The sequence below is a fragment of the Talpa europaea genome, assembly GCF_964194135.1.
Source record: "Talpa europaea genome assembly, chromosome: X".
NCBI classification, from domain to species: Eukaryota; Metazoa; Chordata; class Mammalia; order Eulipotyphla; family Talpidae; genus Talpa; species Talpa europaea.
The window spans coordinates 64717115-64739619 of record NC_140081.1 but is presented as its reverse complement, the minus strand read 5'-3'; the positions used below and the strand labels follow the sequence as shown (position 1 = coordinate 64739619).

Genomic DNA, 22505 nt, shown 5'->3' with positions numbered 1-22505 from the left:
TCCACTGTTTTGTTTGTGTTTTTCTTGTGTTCATCCAGCCTTCATCTCCAGCAATTTTGTTCAAGCACTGAGTTCTAACCACAAATTAAGTGCTGAAGACATACATTTTAGTTTTATTCCTCTCTCGAATGCGAGCCCAGTACTACCATGTATGATTTCACATGACTGTCATGAACTTATAGTAAAGGGTAGTTATATTCTCTCCCATAACCCTGTTCTTGCTCCTTTAATATCTATTATGATTACAGGCATTACTCGTCACACCACAGAGTTTCTCATGTTAGATGCCTTAATATCATCCTCCGCTCTACCTACCCACACTTATTCCCCATATACCACTGGTTAACACACTGCTAATTCTGTTTTCAATGTTTTCTGTGTATCTGATGTCTCATCTAGGTTCTGCTACAGTTTAAGCCCTAATCATGTTTTTCCTGAATTATCACAACAGCAACATTACAGGTTTTCTTGCCTTCATTTTTTACAGAATAATTTACTTTTGATTTTCTAATAGTACTTATAAGCAGCAGTGGAAGGGTGACAGCAGAGACAAATAACCACAAAAAGTCCATGTTTGAAGTATTTTAGAGGAAATAAAAAAAGATAGGGTAAAAGATAGTCTGAGGCTAGAAGAAAAGAAAGGAGAAAGTGGGTCAGCTATAAAATCATTAATGAGAATGGACAGTAGAAAGGAAGAGCTTGATGGAGACACGCCAGGAATATGTCCTTAGCACTCTGCTCTCCTTGCTCTATATCCTCTTTCTGGGTTATTCCAACCATTTTTATTTTCTAATGCAACTTCCACCTCTAAATACTTAATCTCCAGTGCTGATGTCTCTCCTAAGTTCTACACTCATATCTAAGCATGCATGAGGTATCTCTATTAGAATGCTCCACAGATAAATATCGAAGTATGTCTAAAAGTAAATTCAACTCATATAGCTTCTCTATTATTCTCCATATAAATCTATAGCATCACTATCTATTTAGTTAGAATAGAAACCCTTTAGCAGAAACCTGGGAATTACCCTACTCATTCTCTCATTCTGATCTCAACTACCAAGAATTTTACCCACCAAATAGTTCTCTATATTCTTTACTCCATCCCAATTTCACCTTAGTTTAAATCTTATTACTGTGGCAACCACTTAATGGCTTACTCCATTATCTACCCTCTTTCTACACCATCTAATTTCAGCACTATCTCCGGAATGGTCTTTCCACAAAAGTTACTCTGAACCAAGCCAAAACATCAACTTTTTCTGCTGAGGGCTGATGAATAAAACAATCAAGTTGAAATGGAAGAAAACACAAAATATTATTTTAAATTCCTTTACAATATATTAAAAGAAAATGATACAATACATTAATTCCAATAAGGTATGTGTATGTACTGCAGAAAAAAAAAAATTAGATACAGTTATACAGCAGTCCTGTCTTTAGGTGGTAAAGCCAAAACTATTTTTTGCTTTGTTTAGCTATACTTCAAATCACTGTGCAACAACAGGGCATTGTATGATAAGAATACATACAAAATATTCATGGCTATGAGGGAGTTGAATTATTCTGAATACTAATAAAATTCTAGACTGGAAAAAATTAAAACAGCTAAAACAGTGGGATTTCAACCTCTAGGAGTTAAGTACCTTCTAAGATAATATTTTAATACCTGATTTATTTATTTTTATCACTATCTGGCATAATATCCTTAGAGAATATTTTTTTTTCTTTTACAATAGTTTATAGAGTTCCTGACATAATAAAAAAAAAGTGCTTGATTATTCAGGTTGAAAAATGAATTAAAAATGAAAATAAGTGTATCTTTGCATGGCTACTTCCTTGGGTACATAAATAATGCAGGAGGAGAGAAGTGGAGAGAGTTAAATTTAAAAGGAAGAAGTGGTGTTTTGAGGTTTTTATGTTGAAAAACAGGACTATACTAAAAAATAGAATCAAATCTTGACGGAAAGAGTGTTATATTGCAAACATGTGAAATCCTTATATCTTTGGAACACACAGGGAGTGTGTGTTCATGACTTGGCAAAGTACACGTCGAATACTGCCAGCTGCCTGTTTTTGTAAATAAAGTTTTATTTGAACATAGCAACACTCATAACTTCAAGTACTGTTTATGATTACTTTGTGGCTATACGGAGTAACGCGAGAGGTTCTTTTCATTAAGTCTCAATTATTACAACTTGATCCTTCCAGAAAGTTCGTGGATCCTTGTACTGGAAATCGACAGTCTATAACAGTCACTACAGAAGCGCCCCCTAGCGATTACCCTTGACTAGTGACACGTTCTGGCTGTTTCCAGAACATTCTCTAGGCCAGGAAGTACTCATGGTGTGGGATATACCATTATGGTGGGGGGGTGGAAGTAGGAGGTGGCACTTTTTTTTTACCTCCTTACAAGTACTTCACATAAATGGATCTAAGTATATCTGCTAGCTCCGCTGTCTGGTTTCTTAAAAAACTTTCAACAGTATAACAGGTTCCCTTAATTCCTAGGGGAGGGAGAAAATATAATCCCTGAGAAATCGAGCACACCCCTACAGTCTCTCGAAGTTGGAATCGCCCAACGGAGAAAAGCCTCAGGGTTAGGCCCAAGGCTCTCTTTCCTCAGAGCCCTAGCAGGGGGAGAGGTACATATCAACTACCTTTCTGGCTTCAGAGATCTGTGTTTAGGCTGCTACCACACAGATTGGGGCAGGAAAGGTAAAGTATTGTGGAAGATGTCCTAGGGCGGGGCAAGCCTGTGGAGGGTGTGGGGTGGGGGGCCCCCGAGGCGGGGTTGGGGGGCCTGAGGTGGCTGAGGCCGGGAAGGGGGGCGGTGGCCGAGGCTGGAGGCCCGAGGTGGGGGGGGGTCCTAGACGGGGGTGGGGACCCGAGGGCGGATGGGGTCCCAAGGCGGGGTTGGCGTTGGGGGGTGGGCGGAGGTGGGGTGAAGGGGCGGGGCGGAGGGGGGGGTCGGTTGAGCCGGTTGAGGCGGGGATTGGGAGGCGTAGGCTGAGGCGGGGTGGGGGGAGTGGGGGGGGAGGTGTTGCCTGAGGCGGGGTGGCTGAGGTGGGGGACGGCCAAGGTAGGGGGGCGGCCGAGGTGGGGGGGCGGCGGGGACGTGGCCAAGGCAGGGGTGTATGGCTGAGGGGGGGCATGGCTGAGGGGGGGTGGCCAGGGTGGGGGTCCGAGGCGGGAGGGTCTCAGGAGAGTGGACTTGCTCAGAGGGGAGGGGATGGGAGGCAAGGGAGGGAGAATATCTAGAGGGAAGGGGTGGGAATAAGGAGGGGAAGGGGTGGGAATAAGGAGGGGAAGGGGTGAGAGAACAGATTGTTTCACCCCTCCAGGGCCAACTAAGCTTTTGAGGCATTTTGTCACCATGGCCTTGAAACCTGACGACCCTTGTGGTGGGTTCCGGCATAGCAAGGTTCTGGAGTTCATCAATGAGAAGATAGCAGGTCACGAGAATGGCCCAGAGTTCTATGTCGCAAATACATTCCTGTCCTGGGACGAGGTGGAGGACAAACTCAAGGACATCTTGGAGGACAGCGAGGTGCCCAGCGAGGCCAAAGAGGCCTGTGCCTGGAGCAGCCTGGCCTTGGGCATGCGCTTCGCCTACAGGCAGAGCCAGTTACATGCACGCAGGGTGCAGTGGCTGCAGGATTTCGCCAAACTGCACAAGTCGGCTGCGCAGTCCTTGGCCACAGACGTGAGAGAGCTGAACACGCAACAGGAGTTGGAGCGCAATGAGGCAGCCTTAAGGCTGAGGCAGACCCAGGCCAATCTGGCAGAGATGAGAAAGGAAAGGGACTTGCTGAGGTGGAAGCTCCTCCGGGCGGTAAGATTACTCCAACTGACCCACTCTCACTTTCCCTGACTCTTCCCCCTACCCTACCCCAGATTGGTTCTCAACCCTGCCCACTTCTCTCCAGGAGATGGAGTCTCCCCCTGATTGGGCTGCAGAGGGGCCACTAGTGGCAACTGTCAGGAGAATGAAGACTGAAGGAACAGGTGAGAAGGAAGAGTCAGTGGGAGCGGCTGCTGCTGCTACTGCTCCCGCTGCTGCTATTGCTCCCACTGCCGGTGAAGCCTCTGCTGCCTTAGAAGAAGCAGGAGAAAAACCAGAGGAGGAGGAAGGAGCCATGGCCACAAAGGAGCTGGGTGGAGGTGTAGTGCAGCCTGGAAATTTAAAGCATAAAATTTACACCGCGGGTAGGCAGCGGGAGGGTGATGGCAAGTCAGTGGAAACAACCACATTTTATTTCTCTGGGACCACGGTGCGACGTGGGTCCACAATCTCAACAGCACCCCTTCATGTCCATCTCCCTCCTTCATTCACATACTCATACCCACGCCCTTCATCCCCCTTCCAAGACACACCCACACCATCTCCACCAACAGCAACTGTAGTGCCATCTCAGATGTCTTCTGCTGATGCTAGCTCATTGTCTGACCTGGGGGGGCAGGGACTAGACCCTCAAGAGCTTCAAACAGACAGGAAAGACTTAGATACCAGCCTGCAGAAAAGAGCTCTAGTATTTCGTAGGCCTGGGGACTGGGACTGCCCTTGGTGTAAAGCTGTGAATTTTTCACGGAGGAAAACTTGTTTCCGCTGTGGGAGGGGAATCTGGCTACAAAATCCTTAAATTCAGAAATGTAAAGTAACAAAAATATATCCCAGTGGGAAATCAATTTCTGGGGGAGGGAGGTTTAAGGGAAGGTTTGGGGAAGGGGGGAGGCAGCTTGGGTGGGTGGGAGGATGGGTAGGGCCAAGGGGGTTGTGAGAGGTGGGGTGGATGGGTGGGGGGGATGGATGGGTCGGGGGAGGGGGTGGGTGGGGGATGGGGGGTGGATGGGTGGGGCAAGGGAGTTGTGAGAGGTGAGGGGGGTGGAATGGGGGGTAGGGAAGGGAAGTAGGGTATAGGGTGGTGGCTGGGGAGGGTATAGATTAGGGGTTGGGGGAGAGAGAAACACAGAGACAGACATGTTTTGATGACCCTGTGTGTCTTCCAGAGAATTAGCACTTAATACTCTAGAACTGCTGAAGCTTCTATTTGTGTGTCCGTCTGTCCCCAAACCTAGTACCTTATACACTGGGCATGTATTTAACAGCCCACTCCCCACACTCCCAAACTAGGTCTTACATGACTGGAGCAGGAATGGTCATCTGACCCATCCTGAACCAAAGGGATTCTCCGGCTGGAGAATCTGAATAGAGAGACAGAGTCCTTTAAGATGGTGTTGGGCAATGAAGCAGGGGGTCTCCTGGAGCTGGGGCCAAGGTCAGAGGCACACACACGTGGACCACAGCTGAGGTCTGGCCCTGGTTGTGGGGAGCAGAACCAGGTGCTTTATAGATATGCGGTGTCTTTAGAGAATGCCAGTATGACGTCTCAGAGCAGACAGGCGCAGAGCAGCACAGAGCAGTATACCCTAGGACCCCAGAGATGGAGAGAGGGGACCTCACCACTTTTCACCTTCCTGCAATAGTGCTGCGAGAAAAACCACTTTACACAGACCCCTTGTCTTTAGTTAACTTGAAGTGAGTTCCTGTTTGTGGTAACCAGATTATTTCTAAGTCAGAAATTGCCTCCAGAAAGCCAGTTGCAAAACAGACCATCAAAGAAAATGTTGGACTGAGGAGGTGCACGAGGGAGAGAAAGGGAGCGGGGATTCCTGCATCCCGAGAGTCTTCACAAAATGAAACATTCAGGTTCTGAGCCAGTTCTACTCCAAGAAATGATCAAAACAGGCCTGACATTAACCCGGACTGACAACGCTGCAGAGATTGCCTCCCCTAACGGAACCAAGGCTGCATTCGGAGGACACCAGCACTGGCTGCACATGAGGACAGCTATGACTTCAGCCCCTTGACAGGAGAATCCTTCCCAGTTCCCAGGAGGCAGAATCAGGAACACATCTGACCCGGGAGCTCGTGCCACTGCCAAGGAGGTGAGTCAGCAGCTGACAGTGCCCGAGGCCTTGCTGGTCTAGACTGAAGAGTACAGTCCAGTCTGGGAGTCTCTCCACCAATCTACCACATGACAACTACGGAAGGGGAGCCTGGCTACAAAGCTCTCAGTGAATCCACAAAGGTGGAGCTGGCTATCCCCGTGTAAATCAGCCTCAAGAGGGAGGGTGAACAAGGAGGAAAAGAGGACGGGCTGTCCCCCTCACCCACGGCTATTCAGTGCCGAAGGGGCTAACTCTGGTTTTGTCCGCAGCGGGAAGGATGAGGAGGATCATACCTGGACAGACTGAGGCACCCCCGGCTATCACGAAGGGACTGTGGACCTAGAGACTGAGGAGTCGTGTCCCTGGGACCTCTCTGCAGCAGCTGGATGTGACTCTGGGGTGTCTCCTGTTGGGGCAGGTGTGGGTTGGGGGCCAGATCCCTAGTCAGAAATGCCCTTGGGCTTGTGTACATCCTTCTAGGGCAGGGTTTCCCAACTCAGCACCCTCAGCACTTGCGGTTGCATAATCCCTTGCTACAGGGGGCTGTGCAGTACACTGATGATGTTTACATGTTACGAGATGTAATTCCTGGCCACCGGTACCACTAGCACACCCCCGCTCCGGCCCTGGCTATAACCACCAAAAATGGCTCCGGATATCACCACATGGCCACTGGAGGGCCAGATCACCCTGGCTGGGGACCTCGGAGGCAATGAGGTACATAGGCCCTCAGAACAGAGGGAAGGGACGTGCAAGGCTAGTGTGCTCTGCTGTGCGCAGGGCTGCAGGGACCCCCTAAGATAGAGGTGGAAAGTGTTCACTGGGTCAGGCTTGCACTATTGATCTGCAGTAGATCCCGGTGGGGGTGGCCCCGAAGCCAAACTGCAGAGTGAGCCAGAATGGAGGAAATGCAGTCAGTGAGGGAGGCTGCTCTTCCAGGGCTGCGAAGAGAAGGAGTGAAGTGGGAGATGTGGCCCAGAGTGGGTTCTTTTGAATATGGGGGAAGCTTGGACCCTTATTGAGGTAACTGAAGAAAGCACGACAACACGAGAAATACGTACAAGAATGAGACCATATGCACAGTGCTGTATTGGAGCCATGTTTATTGTGTAATGAAAAAAAATTCATGATAGGCTCCCTTTACTGTTTGTAAAACTCACTGCCTCTAATTTGTGTAAGTGTGGATATATACGATAGGCAGATATAGATTTTTTTTAAGTTTTTTTTTAAAGAGGCATGTATTTTTATTTATTTATGATTTATTTATTTGTGTGTTTGTTTGTTTTGTTTATACAATCACTGGGTACAGTCAGAAGCGCGGGAGCGGGGAGCAGATCAGGCAGAAGGAGCGAAGTACACTGCTGAGGGGAGCAGTGGGCGGCAGGAGAGGTCTGTGCGCCATGTGGGACCCTCCTCCGGTGGCCGGGGAGCAGCCGGGGATCGAACAGGCACCACAGTGGCTGCGGGCAGCTTCGCAACCCAGCGCTCAACCGCTGCGCCACCGGGGAGGCCCCAGATATATAGATTTATGGTTGCTTATGTTATGGATTTATGCTTGAGTAAGCTTGTTTTAAAAAGTATGGAAAAATTTGTTTCACCAAAAAAAATTTTTGGAGTACTTTATAAACTTCTGTGTTGTGAAAACAAAATAATAAAGTGTTCACAAATAAAAAATAAAGTGAATTTACTGGTTTGAGTTGGTTTGGAAAGGTCACCTAGTCCTTCGGGAAAGGAGGAGAGGAAGAAAATAGACATTGATCTGTGTGGCAAAGGGAACTGGAACGAAGTGAGCTCCAGCCTGTGCGTCCCTTAGACAACACATCTGAGTGAGTGAGAACACAGTGGCTGGCAGGGGGCTTCCGGTCGATGACACATTGAGGAGTATTTTGGGGGTGGACAGTGGGGAAAGGGAAAGAAAGGATCATCAGTCTGCATGGAAGACCCAATTGCTATGGGTCCTAATGGAAAGAAATCCAAAGGGAGGACAGTGGACCGAGGTAGGAGACCTGGAAAGAAAGGTGAGTAATCTCAGAAGGGCAGCAGACACAAGTGTCTGGTGTTACAACTTGTTTTCATAACATTTTTTTTTTCCCAGTAAAAGATGCAGTCCGTTCAAATTTGGGTTTCATATTTGGTTTTATAGTTCATATATTACACCCATTTTTAAGGTTTTTTCTCTCTAGGTCCAGAGGAAAGGATTTAATTTAATTTACAACTAATTCACTTTGATTATTAAATATTCACAACAAACCCGACAGAGATCATCTGATACAGCCTTTGAGACCTCGGGCTAGCATACTTAGTGATGGGAATATAAAGAGTTAAGACAGCTTTAAAAGTGATGTTGCTGTGATATGGTATGGAGACTTAAAGAAATAAAAATGTGTATCTCCTGGGTGGCCTAGGGGTTAAGTCTCAGTGCCACAACCTCGAAGGCACACCGTGATGGCCTGAGTTCAATCCCAGGCCAGGGAGCTAACCCACATATGATGCAGCAGACCTCTCGTCACTCCCGCTGCTCCCTGTTAGCAATGTATTTCAGTAGATCTCCCTGTTCTGCTCCCCACTCTGTCTCTGGTGAATCCACTCACACACGCCCCCCACCCATCCTCTGTAACTCTGGCCTACACTGCAGTTCTTCTGTGCATAAATAAATCTTTAAAAAAAAAGAAAAATGGAAATTCCATATGATTTGATTCAGCAATACCTCTATTAGGTATTAAGCCTAAAAATAGGAAAACGATAATATGAAATGACTTATGTAAGCCTATCTACATAGCAGCACAGTCCACAATTGCAATAGATGAGTGGATAGTCTTGGAATATATACTTGATAGAATACTACATAGCTATAAAAAATGAAATATTGGCTTTTGGGACCAAAAGGATAGACCTCAAGGTGATGATGTTAAATGAAGTAAGTCAGAAACTGAAAGACAGATAACACATTGTTTCACTCATCTGTGGAATATAAATAAGCAAAAAAACATAAAACAGGCAAAATATAGCAGGGCTAAATCTTGGACTTAGTGAAAAAATTTAATGGTTACCCCAGGGAACGGGGGGGGGGGAGTTGAGAGAGCAGGGTAGGAGGCAAAGGGGGTATTTACTGGCACTGGTGGTCTGGTGGAGGATGAGTGGAACAAGTGCATATATGGAAGATCAACAATGTAACTGCAACATCAAAGTTAGAAATTTAAAAAAGAACAGGCAAAACCAAAGTCCCCCCCGCCCCCAGGTAATAAAATGATGTTGCTGGAAGAAACTCCCAACTCCACTGGGTAAGGAAAAGAAATGGAAATTTCAAGGAGACCAATGTCTTAGTCAAAATCTGATTTTTGTCTCTACTTGCCCTTGAACACTTTTTCTCTGCTTGGGAATACCTGTACAATTGCTGCCTGTTTAGATCCTCAACACCCCTAACTCTGTATGTCAAAAGCTTTCTTCCCCTACTCTCCACTACTACTATTTTATCATACCGTTTCTAATGGGAAATTTCACTGTCATGTTTGGTGGAAGATAAGACCCTAAGTTAGTGTGGGTAGCTTTCACCCTCTCTCTGCCCTCTAACAATGTTCGTCTCTTTGGCTGAATGGGTCACTCCAAATCCAGCAATTTCTATAGGTGTTTGGTATGCCACATCATTCCCTGGGTTTTTACTGTGCAGAATAGGTATAATGCACAAAAAGAGTTGAAGAATCATAAGGAACAATGTTAGTTCGATTACACTGGAAAAAAGAGCAAGTCTTTCTAAAGAGCACAAAACAAAACAAAACAAAATCAATCCAAGTGATGGAAAACGAAAATAGGAGAGAGAGGAAAAAATTGGGCATGCACGCCACAATAAGTTTTTAGTTGGGAATAAGAATGAGGAGTAGGGCCTCCCGTGGTGGCGCAACGGTTGAGCGCTGGGTTGCGAGGCTGCCTGTAGCCTCTGCAGCGCCAGTTCGATCCCCGGCCACCGGTGAGGGTCCCACAAAAAAAAAAAAAAAAAAAAAAAAAAAAAACGGAATGAGGAGTAAATGACGTACGTTCTGGGCAGCTTAGGTATGTAAGAGATATTGAACATGAAAATAATGTAAATAATTTTAAATGTTCCTGGAGGTTAAAATGGGCAACCCTTGATGTCTCTTAAAGGACTTCAGTCAATACTTAAGAATTCAAACTACTGAAATTGTTTAGTTGCTGAACTTTCTCCTAGGATACAATTCTGTGCTGATTACATGGGATCCTACCTTTTATTTGACTATATTTGATTGTAATTTTTACACATATCCCAATACCCCTTTTAGTCTGTTAGGAGCCAGAAGTCTTGCCAATTCAACTTTTTCCTTTTTGTTACCTTTCACAGAGTAGATGCTCAATAATTGTTTGTCTAATGGATAATAGATGCCTTATATGTGAAATGATATAATTAATAAAATATCCCTTTTAATAAAAATAAAACTCAAGTTAGGAAGGAATACACAGTCATTTTGTTCTACCACTCTGGAATACTGCAACTTTCGGGTCAATGCAGGAAGGGGGTTTCATGCAATGAGTTCTTTACAAAAAAAAAAAAAATATGACACCTAACACTTGATTATGGTCACAATCAATGTGATATCATATATACTGATGCACATGCTTCTCAAACTTATTACAAGTCTTCTGTCTTAGACGTTTGATATAAAAGGAAAGAACCAGCTAAGGATTTATTTCTGAGAGGGCTACTCCATCTCCTTTCTTTAGTAGAAAACAACTATTAAGTACTTCTGCATCCTGGTTGAAAACTGGTAAGTAGATCACAAAGCATTTCCAACTTTGCAAGACAAGGAATTTGATTTTCTCTCTGAAAAATTGTTCTTTAACTTAACCTTAACATGAACTTAGTATCCCTATTTCACTGCTATGTGTTGTCCATCTTTAATTAACAGAATTTCAACATCACAAGACTACATTGTGTAAGTGAAAACTGAAAACAGAATCACAGAACTTATACAAGCAGAAATATACACAGAAATATATAAGTATTTATGATATACAGATACCGCTAAAGAACAGGAAAAATAAGTAATAAAAAAGACAGCAGAGAAAACTATGTGCATGAGCTAGACAGACTTGGCTTCATGTCTCAGCTCCACCATTTGCTAGCCATGTGTCAAGGGCACGTTCTTTAACTTCTATGAGTATCACTTGTATCATCTTCAATAGGTATGAACTACCTCACAGGTAGTTATTCTGAGGAGTCACAGTATTTGCCATATAACAAGAGGGAAAAAATCATAGCTAATATTATAGTGGAATGTTAGTAAAATAAGAAATGAGATTAATGTGTCATAATAGTGTCACAGAAGTGTTGAGTACTTTGTCTATGTCTGCACTGGTGCTACGTGCTTATCAGTATCCCTGAGGTAGAAATTATTATTCTTTCCCCTCATCAAGACTTCTCTCACTCAGTTTCAGATTCACTCAGTTGCTTGAGATAAAACCATAAGAGTCATCATCCTTTATTCAACTATTTCTCTCATTTCTGACATTCAATATATCAGTATGTCCTATCAAATCATCCTTGCCATCGCCATAGCTACCCCTCCACCCATCAAGTATTTCCTCAACTAATACAATGGCTTTCCAACTTGTTTTCTGTGCTTGTCTCCTTGCATTCCATTTTTTTAAAAATTTATTTATTTATGTATACAAGAACTAGGGTGTAAGCCAGAGGTGTAGGGGGTGAGAGGATTCTCACAGAGTAGGGAGCAGAACAGGCAGGATCTACTGAAATACACTTTTGAGGGGAGAGTGGGCGAGGCAGGAGTGGTCTGCTGCGCCATGTGAGTTGTGCCCTGGCCAGCCAGGGATCAAACTTGTGCTACAGTGGCGGGCGATAGCTTGAGAGTGCTGTGTTTAAACCCCTGTGCCACCAAGGAGGCTCTTACACTCCATTTTTAAAAGTTAAATCTGATCATATTACTCCCAGCTTAAATTGAACAAACAGATACAATACAACATTCTCCTTTTGCCTGATTGCAAATAAAAATAAACTTCGTATTCCTGGCCAATAACGTGTAACAGGATCTGGCCCCTGCCTGCCTCTCCAGCTTCATCTAGAATACTTCCCGCAGCTCAATGCATTCTGTCCAGTCTAGCCTTCTCTGGCTTCCTTAAGCATAAGCACCCGGTTCTTGTTTCATGATCATTGCACTTGCTATACACTTTGACTGGAACTTTCTTTCTGTGGATCTTCACAAGGTTGGATCCTTCCTGTCATGCAGGTCTTACCTTGCTAGGTGCCAATTCCCCAAATTTGAAGGTGTTAACACCTGTGGGATAACCCCATGGATGATAGGAGATGGAAGCAAAGAGGTACATTCACGTCCATCTCTCCTTTTGGATCAACTATCTTGAATACTGTCCCTACTTCCTTGGTTCACCTCTGTTTCCCTTCAATCCTGTTTCCCTAGGATGGCACTTCCTACTACACATGAGGTGCTCTCTCAAAGTCTGTTTTCTAGGAAACCATGGTAAGACAGGAGGAAGATCATTAGTTTTCAACTTTCTAGTTTTGACACCAAATGGAGATGCTAAAAATCTGTTGGATAAAAGAGCCTATGTTCCAGAAGAGAGGCCTGGACTAGAAGGTATATATTTTGGAGTTATCAGTGTACAGATGTTATTAAAAACTATAAGACCATAAAAGATCACGAAGGGAGTGAGTTTGAGTAGAGATCAAAAACTGAAAATCAGACCTTGTAGGATCCTCTAACACTAAGAGTCAGGGAGAATATGAGGTACTGCAAAGGAATGTAAAGGGGTAACTAATGAGTAGGATGATAATTAGGAAAATGAGATTGTCTGGAAGTCAGGTAAAGAATGTGTCAAAAAAGAAAAAAAAAAGTGCTCAGCTGTGCCCAATGCACTGATCAAGAAAACAGGAGGACTGAACAATGAGTGATCCAACTGTTGGATTGAGTGTTACTGAGATCACTGGGGATTCAGATAAACGCAATTTTGGTGGAGTGGTGGAGGTAAATTCTGATTGGAATGGAGTTAATAGACCATTAGTTGAGAGGAGTGCAATAATTTGAGAGAAAACCACCCTTTCTTTGAAGTAGTTTTGTTGCAGATAGAAGTAAGGAAATGGCAGGGGCTGGCAGCAAAAATGGAGTTGAGAGATTTTTGTAGATCACATTAATACTGACCTGTGTGTAAGCTGATATACATGATACAGCATTAACAGAATATTTCATGATATAGGAAATGGAAGAATTGCTCAAGTGATATCCTTGAGTAATCAAAAAGGGATAGGCTCCAGTGCAGTGATTACTGGCCTTACACAGGCGCAAGGTTCGTCTTTGCTTTTAAGACACTTAGAAGCAGACTATATAGGTACGAGAGGACAGTAGGTTGGTGGAAGCAGTGCAAATTCTCTTCTAATTGCTTCAATTTTTCAATGAAATGTGAAACTAGGGGAGGAGATGTTGGAGTTTTAAAGAGAGAAAACGAGGTGAAACAGTAATAGGAAACTGGGGAACAGGATGCATGAAGGCTATACAGTGAAACTATTTGACAGCATTAAGGGTCCATTTGAGGATCACGATGATGAATTTAAAGTGAGACCCGTCGACGTTATTATAATTTTCCCTAGGCTAAGATCAGCTGCAAGGATAAAGAAGAAAGCATAGACAGAGAGTTTAGTCTAAATAGCGTTATGTTTTTCACAACTCAGCAACATGAAGGAATGGAGAGAAAGGGCCAGGGAATATAGGAGGGATTGAAATGACTGATTATGATATTTAAATTATGCCGGAAGGAAGACAACTACAAGAGATGCAAATTCAAAATATGGTATGAGAAAAATAATCATAAAAGAGAAACCGAAGTTTGCCTACTGATACAGGGATGAAAAAAGAAAATACCAGTGTCAATTAGATAATCAATAATTATTTAAAAATTAACTCATGGCCCTCACTGGTGGCACAAGGGGTTAAGACACAACCTATGAAGCTATCCGCAGCCACTGCAGCACGAGTTCGATCCCTGGCCAGGAAGCAACCCATATGGCGCAGCAGACCTCTCCTAACTCTCTCACTGCTCCCCTCAATAGTGTATTTCAGTCAGTCTGCCTGTTCTGTTCCCCACTCTGTCTCTGGTGAATCCTCTCAACCCCCACACCTCTGGCCTGTACCCCAGTTCTTGTATACATAAATAAATCTTTAAAAAATTTAAAAAATAAAAATTAACTCTTGCTTTATGATGATCAAATATAGCCCTTTAATTCCATCAATTCTTACAAAGCATGTAATCCTGCACAATGACTAATTTATAAACATCTGATTGCCTCCAATAAACTGAATGGAGTCAACATCATATAGGTTTTGTACAATAAAATGTTATATTTCTGAGCAGTACAGTACGAATATACAAGATCATGGCTATATTTCTAAGTTTAACTAAGCTACTATTAATTAAATTAAAATAAATTCCAGTTGATACTAATTTTCTACTTAAGTTACCTATAATTTTATAAACAAGTAAATTAGGAAATTTTAAAGGTTGAAAAAGTAGTGTTTACAGGTCACATATGTTCCTTTATGCATAACAGCTGCAAAAAATAAGTAAATCAGGAACTCTTGTTTATAACTGAAAACAGGAGGAATAAACAACTAATTGCATCACACTATAACCTACACAGGTCAGAGAAGGTATTGCCATTGTCTTGAGACCCTGGTGTACAATCTTGAATTTTTTCTAAGGTCAATTAATTCTGGAAGATTCAGGGTTTCATTTCTCCTACCAGAAATGATATGCTTTCCTGGAAATTGCTATACTGGCAACTGATTTGTTGACACTAAACTTCTCAAGGATCAATAGTTAAGCTCCAGTTGAATTATGAGACATGTTCACCATCCTTGAAAAGCTCTTGGTAACTATGGTGGGGACTAGGGTAGGAGGGTGGAAGGTGATAAAATCTATTTCTTCAAGTCTTAGGTAGACTAGAACAATACTTTTCACAATTAGTTTCACAATTACACAGGTTTCCTCATAATATGACAGAGTAAATCCCACAGAGCCTGCTTAATGAATGTTTGTTGATTGAAACATAAAACATTAAATATATAGTACATAAGCAATTATAGGTATCATTTAAGGGTCATCAAAATCTAGCAAAACTACTATACATACATTTATTTTTCATCATAGAACATTTCAAACACATGCAAAAAAATACCTGAATATAATGAACCCTCATATATTTATTGTATAGATTCAATAAATAGCAATATGCTACAATTCTTGTTTCAAATCTACCCCCATTCCCCCCAACTCCCCATAAAAAAATTCCCCTCTAATGGCATTATTTTGCTGGCATATTAAACACTCAAATGTGACACATAGCAAGGCAAATGTTATGCCTCAGAGATGGATAAATTCAGTTAACAAACCCTTTAGAAGTGTTTCTGTGGTATGTACAGATTTTGAGAACCTCACTTATTTCAAGGATTATTAAAAAAAAACAAAATTATATTGTTGGATTATATTTCCATTTAAGAAGGTAGTTACTTATGTGTTTATTTCATTTGAGAGAAAAAGGATCAGAGTGGTTTTCAACCTTTAGTTGATTCTCTATACGTGCCCATTTTTAGCCCCAAACACACAGGTTTCAATAGATGTTCAGTTATAGGTAATCATTTTGTTCAATAACTGTGAATTCAATTCAGAATTACATGGATACATCTCTCTTCATGCACACCTTAAGACACCCCTTGCTACAGTTGTTTCGAAAGTGATATGCGAGATTTTTGTCAAATAAGATTACTCTCATCATTTTTATCTTACTAAGTGCCTCCATTGAAGATTCAGGTGGGAAGGAGGTAAGTCAGTAATTCTTGATTGGCTCTGCCTCTCAAACGATGACTCACTTCATCATTCCTCTATTACTAACCCACTAACATGCTGAGAAATTCATCAAATCACTCTTGAGACTGGCCAAAGAAAAACACAAAAATGAGTAATTGGCTACTGAAAGGTCACAGACAGTAAGCTTTTCTTGCTATGATTCAAGTGGGTGGAGAGTATTTACTAAATAATTCACATCTGCCTTTTTAAACACACTGAAATAGAGTAATTACAATGAGCTCAATAAAGCAAGGAAAAATCATTCATAATTACTTTAAAGTTGTATCAAATTGGAGGTTTCAGGTGAACATTGCCCAATCCAAAGCATTTTTCATAATAAATACCATGCTCTTCTTCCATATGATCCAGCAATTCCACTCCTAGGTATTTACCCAGAGGACACAGAAACATCAATTCCAAAGAGCACCTGTACTCCTATGTTCATAGCAGCACTATTTACAATCGCTAAGCTTTGGAAACAACCCAAATGCCCCAAAATAGATGACTGGATCAAGAAGATGTGGTACATATACACCATGGAATATTACTCAGCATTCAAAAAAGATAAACATGTGCAATTTGCAGCAACATGGATGGAGCTGGAAGGGATCATGCTCAGCAAAATAAGCCAGAAAGAAAAAGAAAAATACCGGATGGTCTCACTCATAGCAGGAATCTAGAAAACTTAAACAAGGGACCAAGAAAAAGAATAACTATAAGAAAGAAAATATCGAAATGAACAAACAACTATGAAGCAGAGACACTCTATGGGGGGTGGAGGGCGGGGAAAGGAGGGATTGGGGTCAAGATAAGGGGGTTGTAATTGTATGGGGAATATAAAAATAAAATTTAAATTAAAAAATACCACGTTCTTGTCAATTGTATAAAATTGCTTATACAAAGTGAATTTCTCACTCAGCACATATTTGGAATCAGTGGCTACTTCTAAATCTGAAATTCATGCCTATTATTCACAGCCAAAGGCTAATTCTTTAACTTCTGTCATTCTGGAAGAGATTTCTGTATCTGTGAGTTGACAAAAGACTGCCTCTTCCTTTAGAACAGGGATTCCCCAAGTTCTTTTTCTTACCGAGGCATACATGAGAAATAATAGTCAAAAGTTCCACATACGCCAATCTCTCCCTAAGACATGCTGTTTGAATAAAGGATGTCATCAGTTATGTTTGAATCTAAGCCTCTGCTCAGTGAAATACCATCCCTTTCTCTTCTACTAATCTAGAAGTGAGTTGAAAATCACTGATTTAGGTAATATCTATAATAGATACAAACAAGATCAATTTGATATGTAGTTGAAAGAGAGGGCCACCTATAGGAAAGGATTTCAGGGGCAAAAGGCAATCCCATATGTTCATGAAATAGTACTAGGATTTGTTTAAAAGTTTATAGGTTATCAGGTGACAGGATCTAGAAACAAAGACACCCTAGTAGCAACAAGCAAATCTAGTACCCCAGTCTTAGATTCCTTCCATGGAAAGGAATCAGGTCTCCTTAGGAAAAAATGGTTGATTCTAGGACTGGAGTAGGAAAACAACATAAGCCTGGAGCTTCCTTTAATGCTTGTATGCAAGAAAAAGAAAGCAAACACCACAATGATGAGATTATGTCAAAGAGACACATGTTCCAACCAAAAGAGCTTACAATAGACAAAGATGAAATAATATGAGTCAGGGAATAAAGTATTATTGGGTTATGACGCAATACATAATTAAATATCTGCACGTCCATAATGACGTAAATAAAAGATTGAATGAATGACAGAGAAGAGACCAAGAGCCATGCAAAAGAATTCCAAATCATTTTATGCAGATTCTACACTCTTAATCAGATGGCGCATAGCTGTCCATTCCTCAAGTATGTACTGTGAATACTAATACATTCATCCAAAGAGAACAGTATGTAAAGGGAGAAAGTCCACATTACCCTGAGACAGGTGATCAAGGTCTTTATAAACAGCGATAAATCATGATGGTACTTTGTACCCTTAATATGAGGGGATGAGAATGTTATTTTCCCTCTGTGATCTTCCTCCCTAAAAACACACCAACCCAGTATAATCATGAAAAAAAAATAGATAAATCCAAATCAAGGGATTTTCTACAGTACTACAAAAAACATCAAGGTCATCAGGAACAAGGAAAGTCTGAGAAATCCGAAAGGAGTTTTAGGAGACATCACAACAAAATGCAATGCAGTATCCCCAATGGGATCCTGGAACAGCAGAAGGGCATTAAGGTAAATTAAAGGAAATATAAATAAAATATGGACTTTAGTTAATAATCATGTGCCACAATGGGTTCTTTAATTACAACAAATACTTCATAGTTAAGCAAGATGTCAATCATAGGGAGAAATGAGTATAGGGGGCACATAGGAACTCTATATTTTTTCTGTTATAATTCTGTAAATCCAAAACTGATCAACAATTTAAAAGCTTATGCAAAAGCATGGAGGGGGCACTTTGTTGTTGTTAGCAAATGCATCTGATGTTGTATCTGAAAAGAAAATATATTTAAAGTAGTTTAGGGAAAATGTTAAATATTTTCAAGGCAATGATTTATTCACTTTGTCGGTTTCAGAGAATTGTAGTGATTATCAGGGCTTGGAAATCAACTGTATTACTCAAGAGGGAGGGGGGAGGTTTTTTTTAATTAACTATAGCTTCCTTTGCATGGACAAACACTAGACAAAGTGCACACACATCAATGAGAAACGACTGACTAAATTGTGAGTTAAGCAAAAGACAATATTATATACTTAAAAGGATGAGTGAGCTATCAATTGACTTGGAACAAGTTCCACTATGTATTTTTACTCTGAAAACAAAATGCAGATAAATATAGACGTCTCCTTTCCTGATGTTAACAATGAGGAGAAAACATCCCCAGGCATATATGTTTATACAATTAAAAGAGGAGGGAGGGCCTCCCCTGGTGGCGCAGCAGTTGAGCGCTGGGCTGCCAGGCTGCCCACAGCCTCTGCAGCGTCACCAGTCAGTTCCCCGGCCACCGGAGAGGGTCCCACAAAAAAAAAAAAAAAAAAGAGGAAGGAGAAGGTATGCAAAGGATACACACTAAGCTGATAACACTGCTTAGAGCATGGGAATGAAGGTAGAGGGAGAGAAGAGAGCTTGGCAGGGCTGGGGACATAAGCAGGGCAGGGGAAGTGAGCAATTATAGATTCAGTAATTGATAACACAGTGGGCTGAAGCTTTGCAAATAAAATTTTTAATTTGTGAAAACAAAACACACAAAAAAGAAAATGGAGTAGGGAGAGAAAAAGATCTATTTTAGACTAGCAGGACTTCATGAGGATGGATAGAGGGGATGAGTTGAGAAAGAGTAGTAGCAGCCTATAAGAAGTGTGAGTGCAAACTGGTCCAACCACTATGGAGAGCTGTGTGGAGATTTCTGGACCTACTAAACATAGAGCTTCCACAGGATCCAGCAATTCCACTCCTAGGTATTTACCCAAAGAACACAGAAACATCAATTCCAAAGAACACCTGCACCCCTATGTTTATAGCAGCACTGTTTACAATAGCTAAGCTTTGGAAACAGCCCAAATGCCCAAAAATAGATGACTGGATCAAGAAGATGTGGTACATATATACCATGGAATATTACTCAGCATTCAAAAAAGATAAACACATGCAATTTGCAGCAACATGGATGACGCTGGAAGGGATCATGCTCAGTGAAATAAGCCAAAAAGAAAAAGAAAAATACCGGATGGTCTCACTCATAGCAGGGATCTAGAAAACTTAAATAAGGGACCAGGAAAATGAATAACTGTAAGAAAGTGAAAATCAAAATCAACAAAAACTATGAACCAGAGACACTTTTTGGGGGGTGGGGGGCGGGAGGGGAGGGATTGGGGTCAGAATGGGGGGATTGCAATTGTATGGGGAATATAAAAATAAAATTTATTAATTAAAAAAAAAAAAAAAAAAAAAAAGAATACAAAGTTGCTGAAGGTGAATTACACCACTTGTCAACTTTGCCAAGAGCTGCCCAAGTAGGAGACAATATTGGTTATCACCAAATGATTGCTATTTCTGTCAATATCCTGGAGTTTTGTCCCACCATAAGGACTAAACTCACCATTTACTTCCCCAACACTTCTCACACACACACACACACACACACACACAAGTGATTCTTAGAGCATCAAGAAGATTCTCTATTTATACACCACCTTGTTCTCTTGGCCTTTTGAACAATGAGGCCTCACCAGGGGCCTGCAAGTGATTTTGAGGAAGAGGTGACACAGCTTTGGCATCAGATAAAGTCCATCCACAGGAGACAAAAATAGGAAGGGTCTGCATTTTCAAGAAGTTAAAATCAAATAATAGAGTATAGGTCCCTGGTGAGCCAGATCAGAGACTCCCAAAATGGCAGAATCGAAAGGTAGTTTAAAGGTCATTTAGACACCTACTTCAATATCTAATGCAGTCCTTTATCTGAGCTGCAAGACCCTAGATCCTAGCACTGAGGTGGAGGGGGAAGGAAGGACATATTGTGGAATCCCTGAGGATAAAACAGATTTGCTTTTCACTGTAAATTTCTTATCAACAGGAATAATACCTGTGATACCTTCCCTGAACGGTACCCAGGAACTCAGGATGACTGTGTATCTACAGGGTTCCATGTTCAATATTTAAATACAGTGGATTCAACATTCACAAAGCAAATCTATGAAGAATTTCAACAGTACTGCATTTGCTAAAAAGATCTCCAAGCAGCATTTGAGATTTTTTCCATCGACAAGGACAGACCTTGGCCTAAGTGATACTTTAGGTCATTTTCATGGCCAGATATCAAGATGATTGAGCCAACTGGCTCTACCCAAAAACAACTGTTAACACTCAAAATACCCTGGGGTAAGGGTGGAGTTGGGGAATAAATGAATCACAAAATTTTCTAAATTAAATGAGCACACAGAATAGTGGGAGTCCCATCTTATGAAAACTTGATAAGAATTTGCTATGTATTTCCAACAAATAATTAGAATTGAATTTACTAAAGCTCCACATGCAGTGCAACTTTCACAAACACTGCATATGAGAGGCACATGAAACCAAATCAAAATACAGCTGTGCAAATAAAATTTCCACGCAACACTCACCTTAACACACACGTGTAGAATCCACTGTCTTGTGCTTCTGCTGAATGAAACCATATTGAATCTTCCTCTTTGCTCATCCTGACCTCTGAAAAGATGATAGGCTCTTCCAAATCACCTTTGTTTTTGTACCACATAAGCCTGAGTCCAGTGCTCTGGGCCATGCTATAGTTGGTGCGAATATAACTGTAGAAAAGGGCACATTTCACTCGAACAGGTTCACCTGCCAAAGCCATGTATGTCTTGAGATCCACTGACCAGTCAATGCAGCCATCCACTGAAAGAAAACCAGATTGGGCATGAGATGTAATGAGCATTGCTAAAAATGGGAAACACAACAATCATAGTGAACTTGTATTGAGGACTTAAGATGAGCCAGGCAAGGGATCAAATGTTTTCTTTTTTAATAGATAACATGAGCTACCTCAATTATCCCAGTGATCCCATCAGATGAACGAAGAGCCACCTTAAACCTGCGTAAGCAGGATCCCTGCTCTACCCATGTGCCTGTGGGATATTTCTGACCTTGTATGGTAACCTCTGCTTGGGGCTCAATCCATCCACCGCATGGCTCCAGCACTCAGACCCATGGGGAGATCCTGGGCTCCTCCCAACTGTCTTAATTTCAGCAGAGCAGCCTGGCGAGAGAATGACTACTGCAAGCCATGTAGTAACTGCTTCTCAGGATTGTGAGAGATTGATTGCACCAGTGACACACATATGTTAATTTTAGGTGACTTGCAATTTATAGACATAAGACTCCCACAAAACTGAAACCTCCATGGACCCAGGTACAGACTAGGAAAAGCCCTGACACTGACACTTTTTTATTCTTATTTTACAGATGAGAAAACTGAGACTCAGAAAAGTGCAATGACTTTTGCCCATGGTCACACAGTTAATAATTGCTGGAAAACCAAGCATCTGATTCCAGAGACTGCTCACAAGCCCTACTCGATACTAACTCTGTGATTGTCACAGGAACCACCGTGTTATTTATTTACCTTGAAGAAAGTAAATGTCCGGGTTGGGAGCAGAGGGCACCTACAGTGATTATTTGCCATTATCTACATGCCAGTTTTCCATGGCATGGCCTATTAATAGCAGGTGTTTAATCACAGTTTGATTTCTTTTTATACCCTTAGGCCTCCCTAGTTGCTAAGCTGGTATAAACTCATGGGAATATATTATACTAGTATCAGGTTTAATCAAATAATATTAGGTGAGTAAAATCTACCATTAAAGAAAGTATACAGCAAATTCCCTCTTTTTCAAAAGAGCTGGAAATGAGACTATGTGACTAATTTAATATGCTAGTCAATACAATTAGCAGATATTCTACCTCCAATTGCTTATTTTCAAAGAATTTCATCAAATTATGCTACATTCCTTTATATTACTTGATTACCCTTTATTAAATAATCCTTTTAAACTGTATAAACACTGCCATTTAAAAATTACACGTTTCCCTGATTATTTTGTGAACTGATCTGCTTCTTTTTTTAGATGTTGCCATCTCTGTAACCCAGTAT

General features: G+C 41.7%; 2 protein-coding genes across 2 annotated transcripts in view; one reads left to right on the top strand and one right to left on the bottom strand.

Moving 5' to 3' along the window:
• IL1RAPL2 (interleukin 1 receptor accessory protein like 2) overlaps positions 1-22505 on the bottom strand; it is a gene marked incomplete at its 3' end in the record, with an annotated part of 1022399 nt that overhangs the window by 523113 nt on the left and 476781 nt on the right. Inside the window, exon 2 of the mRNA XM_084259248.1 lies at positions 20977-21250. Within this exon, the coding sequence (XP_084115374.1) occupies positions 20977-21250 (274 nt within the window). The remainder of the gene's footprint in view (positions 1-20976; positions 21251-22505) is intronic.
• On the top strand, positions 3377-4643 carry TEX13A (testis expressed 13A; the record flags this gene model as incomplete). Its single annotated transcript, XM_084258157.1, has 2 exons — positions 3377-3835; positions 3930-4643. 2 exons carry the CDS (start codon positions 3377-3379, stop codon positions 4641-4643), a joined length of 1173 nt encoding a protein of 390 aa, XP_084114283.1.